General features: G+C 35.9%; 1 protein-coding gene across 7 annotated transcripts in view; it reads left to right on the top strand.

Moving 5' to 3' along the window:
* ARFIP1 (ARF interacting protein 1) overlaps positions 1-23,081 on the top strand; it is a 123,737-nt gene that overhangs the window by 83,130 nt on the left and 17,526 nt on the right. For all 7 annotated transcript variants that reach the window (XM_082638138.1, XM_082638136.1, XM_082638139.1 and 4 more), the window contains 2 exons: positions 2,147-2,304; positions 11,522-11,696. In XM_082638138.1, coding sequence (XP_082494264.1) covers positions 2,147-2,304; positions 11,522-11,696 — 333 coding nt within the window. The remainder of the gene's footprint in view (positions 1-2,146; positions 2,305-11,521; positions 11,697-23,081) is intronic.

The raw sequence follows: 23,081 nt of genomic DNA, 5'->3' as shown, positions 1-23,081 counted from the left end.
AAAAAGTTCAAGTGTTTTGAAACTTGATTCTCTCTATATATAAAGCAAGTAAATTTTTAGATCAAGGAATTGTGTTGGCCTTTCTTCTTCACTGACAGAACTACAGCCCTGTTCTTGATATGTTTACCCTTTGACTATTATAATAATGTGTAAAATACCCCTGTCCACTGAAAATACTAAAATAACTTATCAACTAAATGAAGTTTGAGGCATGTTTTATTTTATTTTCATTGCCAAAAAAGCATATTTAATTATGTATTTATAATGCATATACATATGTATATTTATTTATTTATAGTGTCCTAATTGTTTTGTAACATTTACTACTATGTCTCTTGTACCTTACTATAAAAAAGCTTTTTTATTTTAGCCAATTAAGTTTCCAAATTATGCAATAAAATCTGAAGTTTTATACACATTTTCATCACAGAATTATGGGCGAGATTTACACTCATGAAACAGAACAGTGTCCATTTACTCCTGTCTGCTTTGAATTTAGGGCTGTTTTTCTCATCTGTAAATATAGGATTCCAAATTCTGCTGTATAACATATCAATCTGCTATGATTTCATCTTACAGTACTCTAGTTTTTTTGTTTATTTGTTGTTAGTAAAAGCACAGCTTTCTAGGTTGTATAGATCTCCCTGTGGCTAAATTAGGACTTCTGGCATTTTCAAAGTTAATGTGGAATTGTGGATGTTGAGAACTTTTAGCAATGAACGGTGTTACAGGGATATGATACAATGACATATACTTTGTTATACAGTGAATAGAAAAACTATGATATTTATATCCAACTCAATTTCATATTTTTCTTCCTCTTATTTGGTGATTTTTTAATTTTGCCTTTTACCTCTTAATGAACACCAAAGAAAATAATAACAGTTGTGTGAACTCTAGGTTTTTTTTTAATGTCTTCTCCTATATTCTATTTCCAGTAACATTTATTTAGTCTTGAGTATTGTAACTTAGCTTGTAAAAATGGTGCCAAAACTCTTCAGCTTTTCTGCCTTTTATTTTAGTTTTTACATACATTGATTGATAGTCCTCTTATGTAATCCTTATCTGCCAATATTTGCAAATCAGGGGGTCTACAATTTTGAAGACTGAGTTCCAAGTAAAGAGTTACATGGACCTCTCTTAGATGGAAAATGCTTGTAGCATAATAAAGATAATTTTACTTCCTGTATTTATTAATTATTGAATATTCTATCACCTGGAAATTTAATTGTACCTATAGCACTAACATTAAATTTGCCTCTTCTAAAATTCTAGTTAATTTAATAATTACATTATTTTTTTCAGCTGAAATTTAAAAATGTTTTTTAACAAACTCACAATTCTCACATTGAATGATATATCTTATAATAAGATATATTATTGATAATAAGATACATTATCTTATAATAAGATATGATCAAAGTTTTTATTTGGTCAGATGTGTTCCTGATAATCTGTTAACTAATCAAACTTAGACTGGAAAGTTTTCTCTGCTCAGAATTTAGAGTTAGTCCTTGCCATTCATATGTTAAGGAGTCATGTGTAATGTTTGCTAGGACTCAGTTTATTCAGGGAGAATGAACTAAAACTGGTGTTGAGTGATCCTTCCTCAGCTGTTTGTCCAGATAGATCTGAGCTTGGGAGTCAACTGGTTGCTAAGTTTACAAAGAAATGTGTATTGTTAATATTTATACTTTAAGGAGATTCAGTCAAAACACAAAAATTGCAATCTATTTTATGTCTGAAAGTTTTAGCCAATTGTTACCTAATTTGGTTGTGCAAGTTAAAGTTCCTCTGATTAATAATCTGCTATATTTTTCTTCTTAACAGCTGTGCTTACAGTATAGTAGAAACAAAACGTAGAAATGAAAATAATTTTTCTAGTACAAAGTAGTTTCACTTTTTAAAATTATTTGATTTTAGCTATGCCTCAGAGCTGAGCAATTTGGTTTATTCGACTTTTTCTGTAATTCTGTAGCTAGTTGTGATTTAGATTCCTATTTATTTATTTAAACATTGAAAGAGAAAACTTCTAAAGCTAGATTTCTAAATCAGATATTTTCCCAATAGTGATATGTTTGAGATTTTCTTTAGTCACATTTACTAATTAGTAACTGGATAAATTAAGATGACTTTTTTGTTTTAGGAAGAATTTGGCTATAATGCAGATACACAGAAACTGCTGGCTAAAAATGGAGAAACTCTTCTAGGAGCCATTAATTTTTTCATTGCCAGTGTGAACACTTTGGTGAATAAAACAATTGAGGATACATTAATGACTGTGAAACAGTATGAAAGTGCCAGGTAGGTATAGATTTTCATTATATTGTCTGTTTTACCAGGTGGTACATAATTCGGTTAAAGTTTTGGGTTGCAAATAAGAGAAACTGACTCTGGCCAATATGGGCAGAAAAAGAATTTATTAGAAGGTTATAGGGTAGCCCACAGAGCTAACAGAAAGGCAGGAGAACAGATTCTAGAAACAAGCAAGAACCAAAGCCAAGTTAATGCCTCGGAAGAATCTGATTAGGGTACTTGATGCTGCTACAGCTCCCATAAATAAAAATTTCCAAAAGGCTCCTGAGTACTTTGCTTCATTGCATTGAGAGTATACGGTTGAGCGTTGGCCATGTGCCCAAACCCTGCCTGCTAGGGAATAGGGAGGTGGAGGACTCCTGGCTCCAGCTTCCTTGGAAGAGGACAGGGCCCTGTGTTCTGCCAGGTAGATACCAGATGCCCTTTCTAATCTGGCCTAAGCCTGCCTCTTCAACCATACTACCACTGCTTCCCTATAAGCAGTTACACTGCTTCTGCAACAGCCAGACTCATAGTTTCAATTTCTCTTGACTATACTAGTTCATTTCTGCCTCCATGATTTTGTTTATGTTGGTTATTCAGATTATAACCAGCCTTCAAACTCTTCCAAATTTTACCTTTTACATAAAGTATTTACCTTATATTTTCATAGTTTTTTATAATGCAGTGTTTTCATACATCTTTTTATACACACACACACACACGATTTCTCTATCTCATAACCATCCTGTTAGGTAAACAAAATGCATATTAATAGGTACTTAGAAATGTCTAAAAAGTAGCAGATCTACGATAGCATTTTTCAACTTTTGATTCCAGGCCCAATTTTTTTCCCCGACTCATTCCTGTCCCCTTTGAGTTTTTTTCCTCTGAACACTTGATTTCTTTATTTCCTGTTATATTTTTTATAGCATAGTTGAAGATAGTGCAAACTTTATTTTTTTAATGTATCTAAGTAGTTTTAATGTATAAAACACCATGGGGTCTCAACAAATTTAAGCTGTAAGAAAGAAATAGATTAAATTCTTGATTACTAACATTTCAGGGATGAAATCTAGCTTTAAGACCAAATGGCTTTTTGAAGACATTTTAGAATACATATAATGGTATGATTTTTAGAGAATAATATTTTAGAGAATAATATTTTTATAGTTCTTTTCTAATTTTTTGAAATCTTAAAGTAAACTAACAAAAGAATCAATAATTATGTTTTAACAGTTTCTTGATGTATTTTACAGATTGTTTCCTTAGGAGTAATCTCCCAAGTGTTTCAAACATTTGTATGAGAGCAAGAAAGGTTTTTTTTTGTTAAAATGTATTTCTATAGATTAGAAATAAAACTTGTTGAATCTAGAGTAGGTCAGTCTTAAATAAGAAACAGTGAAACGTGATCTTTGTATTCTGAAATTTTTTATAGCATAGTTGAAGATAGTGCAAACTTTACCTTTTGGATATATAACTTTACTTTTGGCCTCTTGATGTAGTTTAATGATGTGAGAAATGCCTATGAAAACTCTAAACTCATCTAGTCTTTTTGCTATTGAGTACTTATTCTTAAGTATATATGTCCTTATGCTTTATATAGCTAAAAGCCCAAACCATTTGGAAAGTTAACTTTTTTTTCTTAAAATTTATTGGTGGTAGTTATTGAAAACATTTTTGTACCTTATAAACACTTATACAATTCTAATTCAAGCTATAAAAAGTTACTACCGTGTTCTGTCTGTAGCTTGCCTTTTTACACACACCCTCCTGACTCTCCTGAAACTCCCTTTTTTTTTTCTATTGAACTATAGTTGATTTACAGTATTGTGTTAGTTTCAGCTGCCTAGCAAAATGATTCAGTTATGTATAGATTCTTGTTCAGATTCTTTTCCTTTATAGGTTATTACAAGATACTGAATATAGTTCCCTGTGCTATACAGTACATCCTTGTTGTTTATGTATTTTATATATAGTGGTATGTATCTGTGATCCCTCCCCCCCTTTCCCCTTTGGTAACCAACAGTGTGTTTTCTATGTGTGTGAGTCTGTTTCTGAGTTGTAAATAAGTTCATTTGTATTATTTTTTAGATTCCACAAGCAAGTGATATCATGTAGTATTTGTCTTTCTCTGTTTGACTTAGTTCACTTAGTATGGTCATCTCTAGGTCCATCCATGTTGCTGCAAATGGCACTATTCCATTCCTTTTTATGGCTGAGTCGTATTCCATTGTATACATGCACCACATCTGTATCCTTCATCTGTCCGTGGACACTTAAGGTGCTTCCTTGTCTTGGCTCCTGTAAGCAGTGTTGTTGTGAACATTGAGGTGCATGTATCTTTCTGAAGTAGAGTTTTCATCTTTTCCAGATAAGAGCCCAGAAGTGGGATTGCTGGATCATATGGCAACTCTATGTTTAGTTTTTTAAGGAACCTCCATACTGTTTTCCGTAGTGGCTGCACCAATGTATAGGCCCACCAGCAGTGTGGGATGGTTCCCTTTTCTCCAGACCCCCTCTAGCATTTATTTATTATTTGTAGACTTTTTGATGATGGTCACTCGGACTGGTGTGAGGTGATATCTCGCTGTAGTTTGGATTTGCATTTCTCTAATGATTAGAGATGTTGAGCAACCTTTCATTTGCCTAGTGGCCGTCTGTATGTCTTCTCTGGAGAAATGTCTCTTTAGGTCTTCTGCCCATTTTTTGATTGGGTTATTTTTTTGATACTGAGTTCTGTGAGCTGTTTGTATATATTGGAAATTAAATCCTTGTTGGTCACATCGTTTGCAAATATTTTCTCCCAGTCCATACGTTGTCTTTTCATTTTGTTTATGGTTTCCTTTGCTGTGCAAAAGCTTATATTTGATTAGGTCCCATTTGTTTATTTTTGCTTTTGTTTCTATTGCCTTGGGAGACTGATCTAAGAAAATATTGCTACAGTTGATGTCAGAGAATGTTTTACCTATGTTCTCTTCGAGGAGTTTTAAGGTGTCGTGTTTTATATTTAAGTCTTTAACCATTTTGAGTTTGCTTTTGTGTATGGTGTGAGGGTGTGTTGTAACTTCACGGATTTACATGCAGTTGTCCAGCTTTCCCAACACCACTTGCGGAAGAGACTGTATTGTCTCCACTGTACATTCTTGCCTCTTTTGTCAAAGATTAATTGACCATAGGTGTATGGGTTTATTTCTGGGCTCTCTGTTCTGTTCCATTGATCCATATGTCCATTTTTGTGCCAATACCATGCTGTTTTGATTACTGTAGCTTTGTAGTATTATCTGAGGTCTGGGAGGGTTATGCTTCCTGCTTTGTTCTTTTTCCTCCATATTGCTTTGGCAGTTCTGGGTCTTTTGTGGTTCCCTACAAATTTTAGGATTATTTGTTCTACTTCTGTGAAAAAAGTCATGGGTAATTTGAATAGTGATCTCATTAAATCTGTAGATTGCTTTAGGTAGTATGGCAATTTTAATAATATTAATTTTTTCCAATCCAAGAGTATGGAATATCTTTCCATTTCTGTGAGTCACCTTCAATTTCCTTTATCAGTGTTTTATACTTCTTAGCATATAGGTCTTCCACCTCCTTGGTTAGGTTTATTCCTAGGTTTGTTTTATTTTTGTTTGTTTGTTTTGTTTGATGTGATTTTAAACGGGATTTTTTTTTTATGGATGGTTAACTTTTGATCTTTGCACAAGAAAAGATGCTTCTATCCTATGCTGTGTTTGTAATTTTCAGTTTAGTATTAACATACTAAATCAGATTCTTACCAGATCTAAATCAGATTCTTAATGACTTAGATAGGAAGGTCAAGACAAATAGCTGTGGTTGTCAGGTGGGAGAAGGACACAGATGGATCTGTGTGCCTTATTTAGGTTTTGGGCTTGGTTTTTTATTTTTCTTTATTGTTTGAAGTATTTACTAACATAGTATTAAAATCAGAAGGTGGGAAAAAAGAAACAGAAGAAATCTATCAATATGATTTCCCTCAATAACATTGCAGGAATGTCTCAATAAGGTATCTTTCAGTGGGACTTCCTTCAGTTCCCAGTAATTGGTTTTCCAGTCTCTGTTTAAATCCTTTCATGGGCATTGCCAGTATTTTTCAAAGTATATACATTATCTCAAAGTATATACATTTATTATGTAAATTTTTCACTTCTGTAAACTGTTTGGTTCTTTTCCAAATCTATTCCTATTCTTAGTATCCTAATTTGTTTTCCCTTTTACCTCTTTAATCATTTTAAGCATTCTTATTTTCTAGTCTAAAAAGATTATTTTAAATATGTGCTTTTGAAGATGAAAATTCTTTTGTTCCAAAAGTATCCCCTATCACTTCCCAGTTAAGAACTACATGGCTCTAGTTTCTGTGGACTTTGTAATTGTCCACCTGTCCTGAAATATATTTTAGCTACTATTTTTAGTTTTGGGTATTTTAAAATATAAAATATATTTCATTTGAAATATGTCATATGTTTCTCTTCAGCCTTAATTCCTAACATGCTTTTAAAAATATTAACCCATATTAAAGAAAGACAAATATATTAGATGTCACTGTTCATACAGAAAACATTTTATATTAAATTTGCGAAGGAGAAAAATAAGCCTCTAGAGGTTAAATGGTTTGTTCCCAGGAATCAATTTCAAAGCCAAAATGAAAACCCATGGACTCCTTACCTTCTATTTTTGATCATTAGGCCTCAAGCCTGAACCGGACTAATCTCAAATTTTCACATCTAATTATAAAAAATAAGTTTCATGTTTTATGATGAGGAATCTGACTTAATGTACAATGTGATATAAAATCTCAATTTATCCAATGTATAGGTTTGTTTAAAACGTGAGCAAAATTATAAACCAGGTTATATGTACTTGGTAGCTGGTTATCAGGAAACCTTTAGAATACCTCTGTGTGTACTTTAAAAACCAACAACAGTAATGACCTCATCCCATAATTTATTCTCTTTTATTGAAATTGCAATATATGATTTTATTCATTAAGCTTAGCTTGGTGGTTAACTTTTCTGTACATTTATGGAGTAGCTGCGGCATTGACTAGTTGTAACACTAAAACATTGTCTACTGAGGGATAACACTGAAAAAGAACCCCAGATTAAAAGTTTCTCAGTAGCTGAATTTTCTTCTCTGTCAAAACCAGAATTTATTGAGTTTTAGGGCAAGGGTCAGCTATTTGATCAGCACAAAAAGTGGCAGTTTAGGCAAATGTCTGGGTGGCCTTTTAATGCTCCCTATTATGTATTGTACAAGTATTTCCTAGCTGTCTGGTGCTTCGTGTATAGAAAATCTTATAACAGCCCATTCAACACTTCTCCATAGCAGCACCAACAAGGGAGCCTATTGTGGTCAAAACTTTGCAGATGTGGACACCTGCTCTCTAGAAGTTTTATAGAAGCCATAAAGTAACCAGCTATCACTAACTTTGTTGGTATGGACTCAGGGCAGACTGGCAACCTTGAAGTGAAGAGTTGCATTTTGAAAACTTAGTATACTTCTCTTCCTAGTGTTAATGAGCACTGTTAGATAAGCTCTTAGGGGAAGTTTTAGTTTGACACCATCTACAAACTGGATATAAATGAAAGGATATAAGATCAGTATGATAACTTTGACTGTGTTTAAATTAACTGCTGTTATTTAAAAGTATACCCGAGGCTATGAGGAATATTTGTCTTCACATTAAATCACCACACATTACTGTTTATTTTTGTCTACTTCTCTCTCATTTTTTACTGTTTTTAGTATGTTTGCTTCAGGCCATCCCTCTTCTAATTTGGCTGAAATAATAAGCACTCTAAAAATATTAGTTATTAGCAGGTGTCCCAAGTACTTTGTACATATATTTTTTTGTGGAGGTTATCATTCCCATTTGTAGATGAAAAACTGAAGCAGAAAGAGAGAAAAAAAAACTAGCTCAAGACATTAGAGCCAGTGAAGGGCCGAGTGGTCATGCAGTTTGGCCACAGAACCCATGGGATTTAACTTGCCATTCCCATGTCAGTCTTGCCTCCTGAATTTTTAGTAACTGTCTCCTCCTCCTTAGCGTCACTGCCATTATCCTTCCTGATTCAGTGACTCATTTCTCTTTTGCCCAGTCTTCTAATTGGTTTCCTTGCTTCTGATTTCTTAATCTTCTACTCTGGTCCATCCTCCATGCCTTATATTACCACTAGAGTCACCTTTCTATCCTGAGCAAATAGAATGTGTCACTTTCTAGATTAAAGTTCTTCCATGGCTTTCCATCACTTGTCCTACTGGAGTCAATCTCATCCCTTTAATATGGCCCGTAAGGCCCTGCTTAATCTCAATCCTGCCTTCCTGTCTGATACTAATTCCTTTCATTATCTTATTCCAACTTCAGGTTCTAAATTATTGAATTACTTCCCAAATATGTCATGGTAACTTACAGATCTATGCCTTTGTTCATGCTGTTCTCTTCCTGAAATGTTCTACCAATTTCCCGGTCCCAATCCACCTCATAAACTCTTACCATCCTTTGAAATTTAATTGTTTTAATTCTTTTCTGAGGTGCCTCTTCAGGTACCTGATTAAGTAATTCTTCCTCTTGATTTCCACCATACCTTATCTTCCTTCCCCCATGGCAGTATCCATTATCTCATTTTGTTGTCTGTTTAAGGGCTTCTCTCCCTCTAGGCTGTTAGCTTCTTGAAGATAGGCTATGAAGCTGAGCAGGTAGTTTTCCTTTCTAGCACAGTGCCTGGGACATAGTTAATACTTAATGTTTGTTGAATGGATCATTGTATCAGTGAATGAACAAATGACATGCTTTTGACCCTGAAAGGTAAAGTTACTAAATTCAGTACGAGTTGAGAATAAATTAGGCTTGGTGTGAGGGACTGATGTGTTCTTTCTCACGTCGTATATACATTCTAGAGTAAGTTGTTTATTAATTCCTGAAATAGGAGATATGAATTGTACTATAGATATTTTAATAAAGAGCTTTAGTTTTAGGGCATACGTTTGTGGTGCTGATTTTGACTAAATTAGAGATCACTTTGCTTCTTCCTAGCTGAGTACTGAATAGTTGACTGCTGGATAAGTCACTGTTTAGTTAGCAAGGTAATGCTATGCCTACATGGGTGCTTTGACAGAGGTATTGTAAAGTGCTGTGGGATTGTGGTTTGTTGATGGTGGGGTAATTATTTCAGTTAGTGGTGGGAGAGTATTAGGGGAGGCGTCTCAGGGAGCACAGGATGATAAGTGCTCTGTAGTAGATGCCACTGTCACGTTCTAAATACTAATGTTACGGATAGCCGTCTAGAGTTCCCATACGGTGGTCACTAGGCACATGTGTCTATGGATCATGAAATGTGGCTAGCCTGAATTGAGATGTGATGGAAGCTTAAAACACAATGGGGACTTCCCTGGTGCCACAGTGGTTAAGAATCCGCCTGCCAATGCAGGGGACACAGGTTCGAGCCCTGGTCCAGGAAGATCCCACATGCCACGGAGCAACTAAGCCCGTGCACCACAGCTACTGAGCCTGAGCTCTAGAGCCCGAGAGCCACAATTACTGAGCCTGCACGCCACAACTACTGAAGCCCTCGTGCCTAGAGCCCGTGCTCCACAACAAGAGAAGCCACCGTAATGAGAAGCCCGTGCACCTCAACAAAGAGCAGCCGCTGCTCGCCGCCACTAGAGAAAGCCCGCGCGCAGCAATGAAGACCCAATGCAGCCAAAAAATAAAATAAATTTAAAATTTTAAAATTAATTAATTAAAACAAACAATGGATTTCAGAGACTCAGTCCCCCTCTCCCCCAAAAGTAAGATAGTTCATTAGCAATTTTTGCATTGATATATGTTGCAGAGATAATATTTTGGATATATTGTGTAAAATTAAATATACTGTTAAACAGGTGAAGTTAACTTTTATTAGTTTAATATGACTGCTAGAAAATTTAAGTTACATATGTGGCTTGCATTATATTTCCATTGTGCATTGCTGACCTAGACTATACTTTAAGAAGCGCCAGCCCACAGTTAACTCCCTTTTACCAGTTAGTTTATGTCAGTCTAAAGTCTACTATCCCAACACAGCCAAAATTAAAAAAAAAAAAAAAGTCTACTGTCCTCACCTGCTTTGCCTTATCAGTATTAACCAATTCACATGGGGGGTTGATCACTACCCTGATCTTGCTAGCATTACGTTTTAACATCTGTTTTTTAAACTGGTTTTTATTTATTTATTTATTTTAGCCTCATGGCACGTGGGATCTTAGTTCCCCCACCACGGATTTACCTGGCACCCCCTGCATTGGAAGCACAGAATCTTAACCACTGGACCACCAGGGAAGTCCCTAAACTGGTTTTTAAATTGTGGAGGGACTTCCCTGGTGGTCCAGTGTTTAAGAATCCACCTTCCAATGCAGGGGACCCGGCTTTGATCCCTCGTCGGGAAACTAAGATCGAATGTGCCGCGGGATAACTAAGCCCATGCACCACAACTACTGAGCCTGTGTGCTCTGGAGCCTGTGTGCCACAACTAGAAGAAGCCCACATGCCGCAGCAAAGAGCCCGTGAGCCGCAACAAAAGATCCCACGTGCCGCAACTAAGACCCGATGCAGCCAAAAATAAATAAATAAATAAATATTTTAAAAATAAATAAACTGTGGAAATTTTACTCGTCAGTTAATACTGTTCTTGGAAAGGAATAGTTAATGAGATTAAGATGCAGCCCCTCCCCTCCCCTCCCACCATGCTTATATTAATAGCTCTTCGTACCAAAGAAATACTTGATTTTAAAGGCATAAGGTGGGCTTCCCTGGTGACACATTGGTTAGGAATCCGCCTGCCAATGCAGGGGACACTGGTTCAAGCCCTGGTCCAGGAAGATCCCACATTCCACAGAGCGGCTAAGCCCATGCGCCACAACTACTGAGCCTGCTCACCTAGAGCCCATGCTCCGCAACAAGAGAAGCCACTGAAATGAGAAGCCTGTGCACTGCAACGAAGAGTAGCCCCTACTCGCTGCAACTAGAGAAAGCCCGTGCATAGCAAGGAAGACCCAACGCAGCCAAAAATAAATTAATTAATTAAATTTTAAAAAGAAGCATAAGGTATCAAATATGTGTGAGAATTATTATATATTAATGTATAATATGGAACTATTATGTAGTTCCACTTCATGTCCTGAACTTATTTCACACTGTCTTTGTAGTGTGCTTCACTTACTCTCTTCTTTCCAGAATTGAATATGATGCATATCGTACTGATTTGGAAGAACTGAATCTTGGACCACGTGATGCAAACACTCTGCCAAAGATTGAGCAATCACAGCATTTGTTCCAAGTACATAAGGAAAAATACGATAAAATGCGCAACGATGTTTCTATCAAGTTGAAATTTCTAGAAGAAAATAAGGTAAATTTATTCTTTACCTTCTGAGATCTTTCTGTGGACTTTAAAGTCACCCTAAAGAGAGATAAATAGAAAGTTTTTTGTTTCTGTTAACTGTCTTTCATTATAGAATTGACCCTTGAACAGATTGGGGGTTGGGGTGCCAACCCTCCATACAGTCAAAAATCCACATGTAACTCACAGTTGGTCCCCCTGAATCCAGAGTTCCCCGGAGTCTGCGCTTCTACATCTGCAGGTTCAACCAACCACAGATCGTGCAATTCTGTAGTATTTACTGTTGAAAAAACTTAACATATATGTGGACCCATGCAGTTCAAACCTATGTTGTTCAAGGGTCAACTTTGGAATTGTTGGAAATGGGATTCCATTTATAATCAGCGTTTTAGTTTTTAGAAGTACATAAAATATATTTACCTTTCTGTCAGAAAAGTCATCTTTCACATGTAACAATTGGCAAAAATTACTTGATGTTGATCTTCAGATTGGTGTTGGTATCAAGTGCTTTAAAAAGTTACATAATGATAGATTCTGTTCTGAATATTTTGAAAAATTTTTATTAATGGTAGGTACAGATTTCAAGAAGGGAACATCATTCTTCCCAGTAACTAATAAATGAGGAATGACTGAAAGGTTCTGTTGAGGGCTGCAGTTAGCATAACCTAGAATAAATAAGCCAGGAAACCAATTTTACACATTATTTTCATGTAACATGAATACATCCAAGGACTAGAACAGTAAGATCTGAGATGGACCTGCTTTCCTTGGAGGTAGAGTCAGGTAATAACAGGCTCCTGAGCTTTGGTTTAAGTGAAGGACTGGTTCCCATGTTTAACATTACATGCATATTCAGTTTGGGGAGGGGGATTGCAGTTCTGAAAATGGAAGAGCCAGTAGTGAGCTGGGTACAGAGGAGGTGTAGATCAGTCCTCTGGAGATGGGGTCTCATCATTGCACATTGGTGCCCCCCTTTCTGTGCTTTTCACATCCTCTGAAGTCATAATAGACCTTCAGCTCTGCTTTCTTCCAGGTATCGTCTTAATATTATTCTTCAGTTCTAATTGTCTGTTGATATCTTCTTGTTTTCCTTAACATTTCCTTAGAAACTCTTCTGGCTACCATAAGAGCTGCATACATTTCCTTCAGGCTAGCAGTATCACGCACTTTTTTTTTTAGCTACAGTGGGTGAAAAGTACTGATTTTCCATTACACTGAAACCATTATAGTGTCAGTAAAGGAAACCTCAGCGGAGTCATCAGACAGCTTGCCCAGCACCATGCAGACAAGAACACAGTGAGCCTTTTAGCGTTCATTAGCTGAGCACGTGAGATGGCATTCATTTCAGTCATTTGGTTTAATATTTTGAAGGATAGGAATATGTCAATACTTAGATATAGACATATATTTTAAATAAAAATATTTTTTACATACTCCCCTAGAATCAGCACAGTACAGTGTGGTGCTAAATGAAATATGCTAGAATTTTATGGGCTCTACCTAAAGCTAATTTGAATGGAAAGAAAGGAATTTGTCTAATTTGGGGGTTCAGGACCTCTGCTAATAGAGAAAATTATTTTAGGAAATGTTTAAAATGGTAATTGTGGTCTATTGGAATCTATTGGTATTTATTGTGTGCTATTCTCTAGATAGTGAGATTATGGGTAATTTTTGTTTTCTGTGTATTTTTCTGTATTTTAGACATTTTCAATGAAAAGTTACGTTGATTTTATAAAAAGGAGAGAAACTTATTTTGAAAGAATTAGTATCCCTAAACCATCTGTTTATATGGTTCTTGCCAGAGTAAATAAAAATAAGCAAATTATACAAAGATAAATAATGCCTGTGTGACTGCTGCTTCTCTTACTATATAACTGTTTTTGAAACTTGGCAGTAGATCTCCAGATTTAGACATGAATCAGGGAAGGCAGTTATTTGTCAGTTACTAGGCATTTCACTTATATTCTCTCACTTAATCCTCATAACAGCCTTCATACTCAGGAGACACACTGAGAAGTGAGGAAAGAAGAGACCAGCCAGGTCATCTCTGTAAATTGTACATGTCAATCAGGTGGCTCTCACATCCAATTTTATCTTATTGGCATTGAAGAATTTTTAAAGTTGGGAGTAACAGAAAATTATGACTTAAAAACACTCTTCAGGCACCATAGTAAGGGTCTGGACTAGGATCATTGCATTAGCAGAGAAAGGAAAGAGCAGTAGTTTCAAGGCTGCATGACAGGAACTAGGAAATCACCATAGGAAGCTGGTTTGGACTGAAGCTTATGAGGGATGAAGGTTGGGAACTTGTTCTATTTAACCCAGTATTTAGTTTGAAATGACAACAAGATATTCACATGGAAACAATTGGTGGGAAGTTTATGATGTGGGTTTGCAGTTTGGATGAACAAGGTCAGGGTTCCAGAGATAAAGGTTTAGAAGTCATTACTTTGAGAATAGTGTTGTCATTGTCACATCCTCTCTTCTTTCAACCTTCCTTACTATAAAATAAAAAAGAAAATTGCCTTTATTCTCAAGTATTTTATGTTCTTTTAGAGCCTAGAGATATTCTTTGTTTGGGGTTTTCCGCAGTTGTCATCAAGCTAAGTTTCAGTTTCAACTCAGTAATCATTAATCAGCTGTCTAAAACAAAATCTAAAAGAAACTGATCTTTTTATCTTTTGTGTTTAATTCTTTAAAACTATAAAAAGATAATGTTTTTCGTCTCTATTATTTTAAGCAATAAACAACTATAATTTGGGTGAAGACTTAGATCCATGAGAAAATTTTTCTTTGTTTTTTATTATTGTTGTTGAGCAACTTTTACCCTTTTCTCTTCTTTTATAGCTCTAACAAAGGGAGGAAAAAGCAAGCCTTTAGGCCTAGGAATTGCCTGTCATTCCTGTTTGCTTTCTTGACAGTTTGAAATGCCTCAAATTGGGGGTTTTCTTCTCTTGTTGAACTACAACTGAATTTGTACCTTAGTATTTCTTTTATGCACAATTGTCAGGTAATCTACTTAGCACTTGAATTTTACCAAAATATAATATACTCTATTTCTTAAATATTGTATATTAAATTTTTTTTTAAATGTAAGTTATCTGAAACATCGATGAGTATGCTATTTTGTAATTTGATGATGTCCTGAAGGCTACTGTTTTTTTCTAACGTTGTTTTTGCAGCTTTTTTTGAGGGTGGCGGGGTGCCAGGGGAGGGGTTCTTTTGGTTCTCATATCCTGGCTTTTGGAGTGCCCTACCAGCAACACTTCTCTTGCAAAATGCGAGACCAGATAACCAAACAGCTAGAATAGTGCAGAAGTAAAATAGTCACTCAGACTGTGACTGTCGTTATAAATTTTAGTGGCCAAACATTGTGAAAATATTTTTGTTTATTTTTTTTGAACTTTAAAAAAAAAATTTGAGAGGGACTGGGAGATGGATTCTTTACTATTATTTTAGAAAATAGAGGTGTTTATATGTACTTAGTCTAACCTTCCTTCTCTCTGGCAAAACAAAGGGCATAGGTGTGTAAAATACCTATGTGCATACCGGGGTGTGTATGTGCATGCATTAATGCTGAGAGATATGTGCACATATCCATGTTTGTCATTTCCCCTTAATGGAAAAACTTGAATTCTTCTACTGTTTACAGTCTATACTCTATCCAGCCCCCAGCCCTACCCCCCACCCTCCTGATATATTGTGTTTACCTTTAACCTAAACAACCCTCTGATATTCTCTTCCTTGTTTACTAAACAACACTGAGTTGCATAACAGTAAGGACACAGTTAATTAGGCTCTTCTAATGTTTCTCCTTTCATCAATATTTCTTTTCTTCTAGACCTTTAAATAATGTAACTTGAGCTATTTTCTGACTTAAGGTAGTTTACCTTTTTATTGTACCTTTGAAGGTTCAAAACAAAACAGAAGCTAGAAAATAGAAAACATAGTCAAGAGAGAAAATAGTCATTTCTGGTGCTTTGTAGACTTTGTGGGAACACAAAACACATTGTAAATCAACTATACTTCACTTTAAAAAAAAAAAACAGAGAACAAAGTAAACATACTCACATAATGTAAGACAGCTATATATGTAGTTGTGGTTACCCAGTGACTTTATACAAATATGTACTGTAATAGGAAATACCCAAAGCGTAGTACATTTTTATAACAATATGCTGTAAATGTTTAGAAAAGCTTGGAGAACAAAGGTATTCTTCTCTTTGAGAGGAAAAAATATAAGCCTCTGAATTTAAAAAATGGATACCTGTTGCCAAATTTTAAGAAACATGTTAATCATTACTTAATATGTACAATCAGATACATTCTTGAAATCTCTTTTTCCCTATTGTCAAAAGAAAAGGACCCTAACTTTTTACTCTTGATATTTTTTAAATAGTCATGCCAGTGATGTACTGTCATCTTTATTTCTGTAACTGTAGGCATATATTCTTGGTATTTGCTCATAAGTCAAGTGAAATTAATTTCTATAGGTAAAAGCACCCGGTTCTAAATAAAAAATAAACATTTATGGATTGAGATGTGTAAATACAGTAAGCAACCTCAACACTGTGCCAAATATGATTACCTACGTTTGGATCCTGTGAAACAGTCCCTTAGTCCTGCAACTCTACTTCCACACTTAATTCCTCAGTGTATTTAATCATGTAATTTGATATAATCTCATGTTGTTACTGTTCTTTTTTTCATTCATTTAACAAACATTTATCAAGTATTATACTCTGTACCAGGAAGTGTTCTGGATATTGGTGATACCCAGTGAGCAAAAGTAAAAAAAATTCAACCCTTAGAGTTTATAGCCTAGTTAAAGAAACAACACTGATCAAATCACACCAAAACATAAATGTAAAATTTTGGCTGTGACCAGTGAGTGCTCAGGCTCAGGCTTCCATGTGATGTTGAACATTAACCAGGTAAAGTGAGAAGCAAAGAGTATTTCTGGCAGAAATGGCAGGGTGTGGGAGGTAAACGGCCAGACGATGCAGGCCTTATAGGCCATGTTTGGGAAAATTTATTTGAATATCAGTGGGAAGCCACTGAGAGAATTCTTGGCAAATGATGGGTCTGTTTTTGTTTTAATATTTATTTGGGTCTGCACCGGGTCTTAGTTGCGGCAGGTGGGCTCCTTAGTTGCAGCATGTGAACTCTTAGTTGCGGCATGCATTTGGGATCTAGTTCCCTGACCAGGGATCGATCCTGGGCCCCCTGCATTGGGAACGTGGAATCTTAACCACTGCGCCACCAGGGAAGTCCTGGCAAATGACCGGTTTTAAAAATGGTGCATAGATTTTAGTAGAACCTAAGAGTGAATATAGGAGTTTAGCCAAGAGATAATGGGAGCTTGGATTAGTGTTAGTGGAAGTGGAATGAACTGAAGGTTTCAAGAGATCCTTACAAGATAAAACAGAAATACATGTAAAATACTAAGAACAGATTGATGTAATTGGCACCTTTGACATTTTATTCCTTTATTCAGCAAATATTAATGGTTTTTCATATGTCGGTCACAGGGTTAAGTAATAGAAATATAATGGCCTTGTTGTCATAGAACTTTTGGTCAAGTAAGAGAAATAGACATTAAACAAATAATTACAGAAATACAAACCATGATCAGTGCTGTGAAGGGAAAATAGAGGGATCTTGTGAATATACAAAGGGGACTTGGCTTGATGTGGTAGAGAAAGTGACATTGGAGCTCAGGATTCAAAGGGATGGAGAGGAGTTACCAAAAGTGTGTGGAGGAAGGAATAGAATATGCAAAAGCCAGCTGAAGCTCAGTGAGGCCAGAGTATGAGGAGAATGGGGGAGAGTAGCTCTGTATGAAGCTGGACCGGTAGATCAGGCCTACACAAGGATGAAAAGACCTATATACAGGTTATTCATCACAGTGTCACTTGTAATATCAAAAGATGAGAAACAACTGAAACAGTTCAGCAGTAAGGCCTAGTCGAATCAACTGTGGTTCATTTATGCAACAGAATACTTTTCAGCTGTTAAAAAAAAAAAAAGAATAGGGATGCAATTGATAGAAAGATCCTCAGAACATACTATTAAGTGAAAAGAGCAAGATGCAAAGCAGTGTATATGGTACAGAACCTTTTCTGTGAGAAAGGAAGGAAATAAGAATGTACAATCGTATTTTCTTGTGTTTGCATAAAGAAAAACCAAAGGAATTAACTAATTAAAATTTCTTATCTATAAGGGGAACAGAGTATTTGGAGACAGGACTGAAAATGAGACTTCTCATTATATGCTTTTTGTGTCCTCTCAATTTTGATCCTACCTATTGAAAGAATAAAATTTGATTTTTAAAAGAAAGGAAAATAGGTATAGATAGAAAATGTTTGTTTTTAAAATAACGTACCTTCTGTTTTCAAAAAGACTCAACTAGATTTCTGTTTTTCTTTTTTCTTTTTTTTAAAAAATATTTATTTATTTATTTGGTTGCACCAGGTCTTAGCTGCGGCTCACCAGCTCCTTAGCTGCAGCACACGGGCTCCTTGGTTGTGGCATGCAAACTCTTAGTTGCGGCGTGCGTGTGGGACCTAGTTCCCTGACTAGGGATCGATCCCGTTCCCCCTGCACTGGGAGTGTGCCACCAGGGAAGTCCCGATGTCTATTTTTCAAGCATAGCTTAATATACATATTGATGTAACCTATAATTTTCCTCTTAGCTTAAAATCAAATGATTGATTCTGTGTTGGAAAGAATAGAAAAACAGTTTCATCTTAAGTGGCAGATTAGAAATGATGTGGTAGCGCCTTCCATTAATGCAGGAAATATTTTCTTGTGTTCTGCCATGTTGGCTGTTTTTAGTGGTTTGACTTCCAGGTCCCTTTAAAACTTTCTGAACACACGTGGAGCAGGAAAAATTTGCCTGTGATTTGCATTGTCTTCTTTCTCTCTTGATAAAAGAGGCAGAAGTTAACTATCTTTATATGAATCATGAAACCAAAAAGAATTGTGAGTTGTGGGTTGACTTTGAAATTAACATCAACCAAGCCATATCTATCCAGAGTCGGTTGGTAATTTGCAGTTCTCAGCTGGTGAAGGCAGGAGAGAACACACCCAGCTGACCAGTTCATACAGTCTCTCTGTTGGTTGTGCTAAGATTTCCAGCATGCAGTTTTTGTGAAAGAAAGGTGTTTTGTACAATAGATTTAAAAGCCTTCCAGAGGGATAGCTGTATAATCATGAGTTGCTGTTTTTATGTATTTGACTTAGTTCTGTTTCTTGGCAATTATATTTAATAAAGTACTTGGGTTTTCTGACCCCTTTTGGTCGTAAGTGACCAACTCATTTGGAGGATAGGTTCATTTTTCTGTTGTTTATCTTATAGAGGAGAGGATTGTTCAGTCCTTTCACTTTGAGTGTATAGGATTCACTTATTAAAATTTACTTCTTGGGAATCCCCTGGTGGTTCAGTGGTTAGGACTCCATGCTTCCACTGCAGGGGGCCCGGATTCAATCCCTGGTCAGGGAACTAAGATCCCGCAAACTGCACGATGCAGCCCCCCCCCCAAAAAAAATTAACTTCTTGACCATTACTATTGCAGTGTCTCTGTTCTCTTAGATGGTTGGTACTGTGTATGCCTCAGATCCACATTTCACTTATTTTGCCGGCCTTGGGTATCACCCAAGTCAGTTTGCCAGGTTTTGTGATAAAGGTGAGTTTTTAAGTCAGCAACCAGTGTGAGATTTGAACAGATCACTGATACTCCACCTTGGTTTTGGAGGCGGTGGCATTACTGCACTTTTTTTTTAGCTCCTAGTACTTACAGTCTCTGAGATTTACTTAAAAGTAAGCCCTTTAATTAGTAAAATCTCAGACGATACCAGCAGTGTTTAAGAACTTGACTTTGCATTGTTCTTTTTCACCTTTCCTTGAAGTCCTTTCAGTAATGACTCAGTGCTTTCCTGTTGACTATATATACATATGCTAAATTACATATATATATATGTAGTTAGGCATTACAAATAGCGTGCTTTGGGCTATTTGTAATGCCTAATTCTAAAGAAATACTGTATAATGGTATTATGACAAGCTTGCTGACAAGCAACTTACAGTCTAATGGAGAACATTTAGTAAAATCTATTCTATACAAAATGCTGAGTAAAGCATGAGGAAGAAGAAACCTAAGAATTTGATGAAGAAAACCTTAGTGTGGGCTAGAAGTACTTGCTGGGCTGGGTGGCAGTGTGACTTGAGCAGGACCACACAGAATGAGGAACATGAGCACTGGCAGAAACAGGTCAGAAAAAAAGTCTTCAAGAAATCCTGGATCATATGTTTCAATGATTTGTAAACTTTTGTTATATTTTCTGTTCTGTTCTTAAAGCAGAACATAGTATTGCTGCTTATGGATTTTTTTTAGGAAAAATAATGGTTTTATAATAACAAATTTTAGTAAAGCTTTTCCATTAAGTTTATAAACAGCTGTTAGGTGCATGGGATGAGAATTTTGTAAGCTGTATAAGAGGGGAAAAAAGTTAGCTTTCCAAGATAAAATAACAGAACCATACTTCTGAAAGAAAACTATTTTGTGAATGTAAAGATGAATTTGAATTGGCCATTGGTTTATCTGTAAGTTCCTGTTGCCCAGTGTCCAAAGGCCAGTGAGAACTGGGTCACCTAATTAATGAAAGGAAATACCCAGTTCCTTAACTACTCTTCTGGACCTAAATTAATTTTAAACTAGGAGTTCAGATGCTAACCGGAATGATTTCTGCTACTTAATATTTCCTCGAGCAAAGTTTCTTTCTTTCTTCCCCTGTGTATTACGATAGTGCCCAGGGCTTTCTCCAGTTAAAGCACAAATCATACTGTGCTGTGAATGCCTGCTAGTCTGTTTCTTCTCCTAGAGGTAAGCTCCATGGATACATATTTAGGGCATTCCCTTCCTACAGTAAGTGAACTGATGGACACTGACCTTTACGTAATCTGCATATAGAGGAAGCTTTCTGCAAGTATTTTATATAATATCTATATGTATATCTATAATCTGTGATCTAGATGATCGTATACTAGTGTACAGATGATGATGCTGAGGTCCAGAGAGGTTAAGTAACTTGCCCAAAGTCTCACAGCCAGACCAGGATTCAAATCTAGATCTGTTTGACTCCATAGCCCTGCTTTTAGTTAAGTAAATGATGTTATAAGGCTGCTCCAAGAAAGGCTTGGAGGGAAAAGATTGGAGATAACGTTGGAAAACAGAAGCCATGTTGGTCACATCTAAACCTGGAGCTCTTGGAGGGAAAGGTGAGGACAGGGAGTTAGCTAACATGGTAAGCCATAGAACAGAAGGGCCAACAGGCATTTTTGCTAAGGGTGAGAAAACTTGTGCGTTGAGAATTTTAATGTACCATTGGATAAAAAATGATAAGGCGTGGTGCTGTGACTCACTGTTACTGGAGTTTACAGATTGCGTTTCATCAGTTATCTTCTTTTCAAAACAAAACTGCCATTCTTAACTCATAGGATGCTTTTTTTAAAAAAACCCACTTGTCAGTGATTTGTTGAAACCATCCCAGTGAGTCAGAAAAATAAAATCTATCCTTCCACCTCCATATTTGTCTCTCCTTTTTCTCACTCCCTTCCCAGTGCCCACTCCCATATTTCTGATAGTGCTTCTCCTTTTCAGCTGGTAGCTGCTTTCGTGACAAACATTTCCGAAGCTATTACAAAGTAATAAAATTATACTTCACAAACCTAATAAAAGGCCAAGACAGGTATACATTCCTGCTGTTACTCTTCTGGTTTCTTACTTACTGGAAAAAGATCAGTGATGGGCAGAGAAAGCATATCATTATACATTTTTAAATAGTTGGGAGTAAAGAAAGGAATTAATTCTTTACATGTCAGTGGTTGGAGACTTCTTACTAAAGAATGATTTTGTGGGCTTCCCTGGTGACGCAGTGGTTAAGAATCCGCCTTCCAATGCAAGGGACATGTGTTCAAGTCCTGACCTGGGAAGATCCCACATGCTGTGGAGCAACTAAGCCCCTGCACCACAACTACTGAGCCTGAGTTCTAGAGCCTGTGAGCCACAACTACTGAGCCCATGGGCCACAACTACTGAAGCCTGCGTACCTAGAGCCTATGCTCCGCAACAAGAGAAGCCACGACAGTGAGAAGCCTGTGCACCACGAGGAAGACACAACACAGCCAAAAATAAATAAATAAATAAATAAATTAATTTTTTTAAAAAAAGAAAGAATGATTTTGTTCCAGCTTTTCCTTTCATGTTTAAGCCAAGGTACTGCCCCAGTATTGTTGTACACTTAATATAAAGCCCTATTTTATATAATTACTGGAAGAGCCAATAAGTACTTTGAAGAACTTAACAATTGTAAATATATTCAAACTAATAGCTTTTTTAACTAGAAATTACCTCATTTAAAAAAATTACTTCAGTGTCTTTGATAAAAAGGCATGTAATCTAAATTTGATTTGGAAAAAAGTTCATTTGGTAGAAATAAAGTACTTTTTTATGGTTTTGATGCCTATGAAATAACACTTTAAGTTTTTTAGTCAATAACTTTGTGAGTGGTGTTTATCTTGTTGATACATGCTGTATCAGCAGGAGAAAGTTTTCAGTGTGATCCACTTGACATCATCTATCAGTTCTGCTCTTAAATTTCTCTTACCCAGTTTCTGTTTAAAACCTCAGCTTGTCTCTGTGTCTCATTAGTCAGTGCTGAAGTTTGTTTTGCCCTTTAACAGTTAAAGTATTGTATGGTATATTTTCGGTCATTGACCAGATGTTGCTATAGTGGTTTTGCTTGTGTCTGATCTGAGTTGCTCATTGTTTGGTAGGTCTTTATGAAAGTTCTTAGTAATTGAGTTCACAGTGATTTAGCATATTTCTAAATTACTCTGTTTCTGATGTTAGGTTTTCAAAGTTGGTCAAATCTGTCATCATCTCACCACAGGAAATATTACCTCTGTCTTCTCCTATTTTAAATCTGCTTTTCTGTCATGTTTTATTTATCCTTATAACCACTTTAAACCTTTTTAAAGTTAGGAGATAACATACATAAATAGCTCAATATAGATTTTTTCCCTGCTCTGTAATTATGGAAAGATTATATGAAAGTTCTTTATTATATGAAAGTTTAATATTGCATTATTCTTCATAATTTTAGAAAGAATTAACTTTTATCTGTTCCAACCCTTGCATTAGATCCTTGTCCTGAGGCTGTTTAAATGCAACTTCAGGACCAGAGATAAAATAGGAAGGAGGTTTAAATATATCTTTTCTATATTTCTACCCTTCCTTTAACTGATCTGTTATACCTTCTTTTGTTTGTTTCAAACTTTGTTTAAAAGCTTTCTAAAATGTAGAATAGAGGCAGGTTAGAATAGGTGAAAGA

This window comes from Mesoplodon mirus (genome assembly GCF_964341445.2).
Source record: "Mesoplodon mirus genome assembly, chromosome: 2".
NCBI classification, from domain to species: domain Eukaryota; kingdom Metazoa; phylum Chordata; class Mammalia; order Artiodactyla; family Ziphiidae; genus Mesoplodon; species Mesoplodon mirus.
This window is presented reverse-complemented; position numbering and strand designations above follow the sequence as displayed.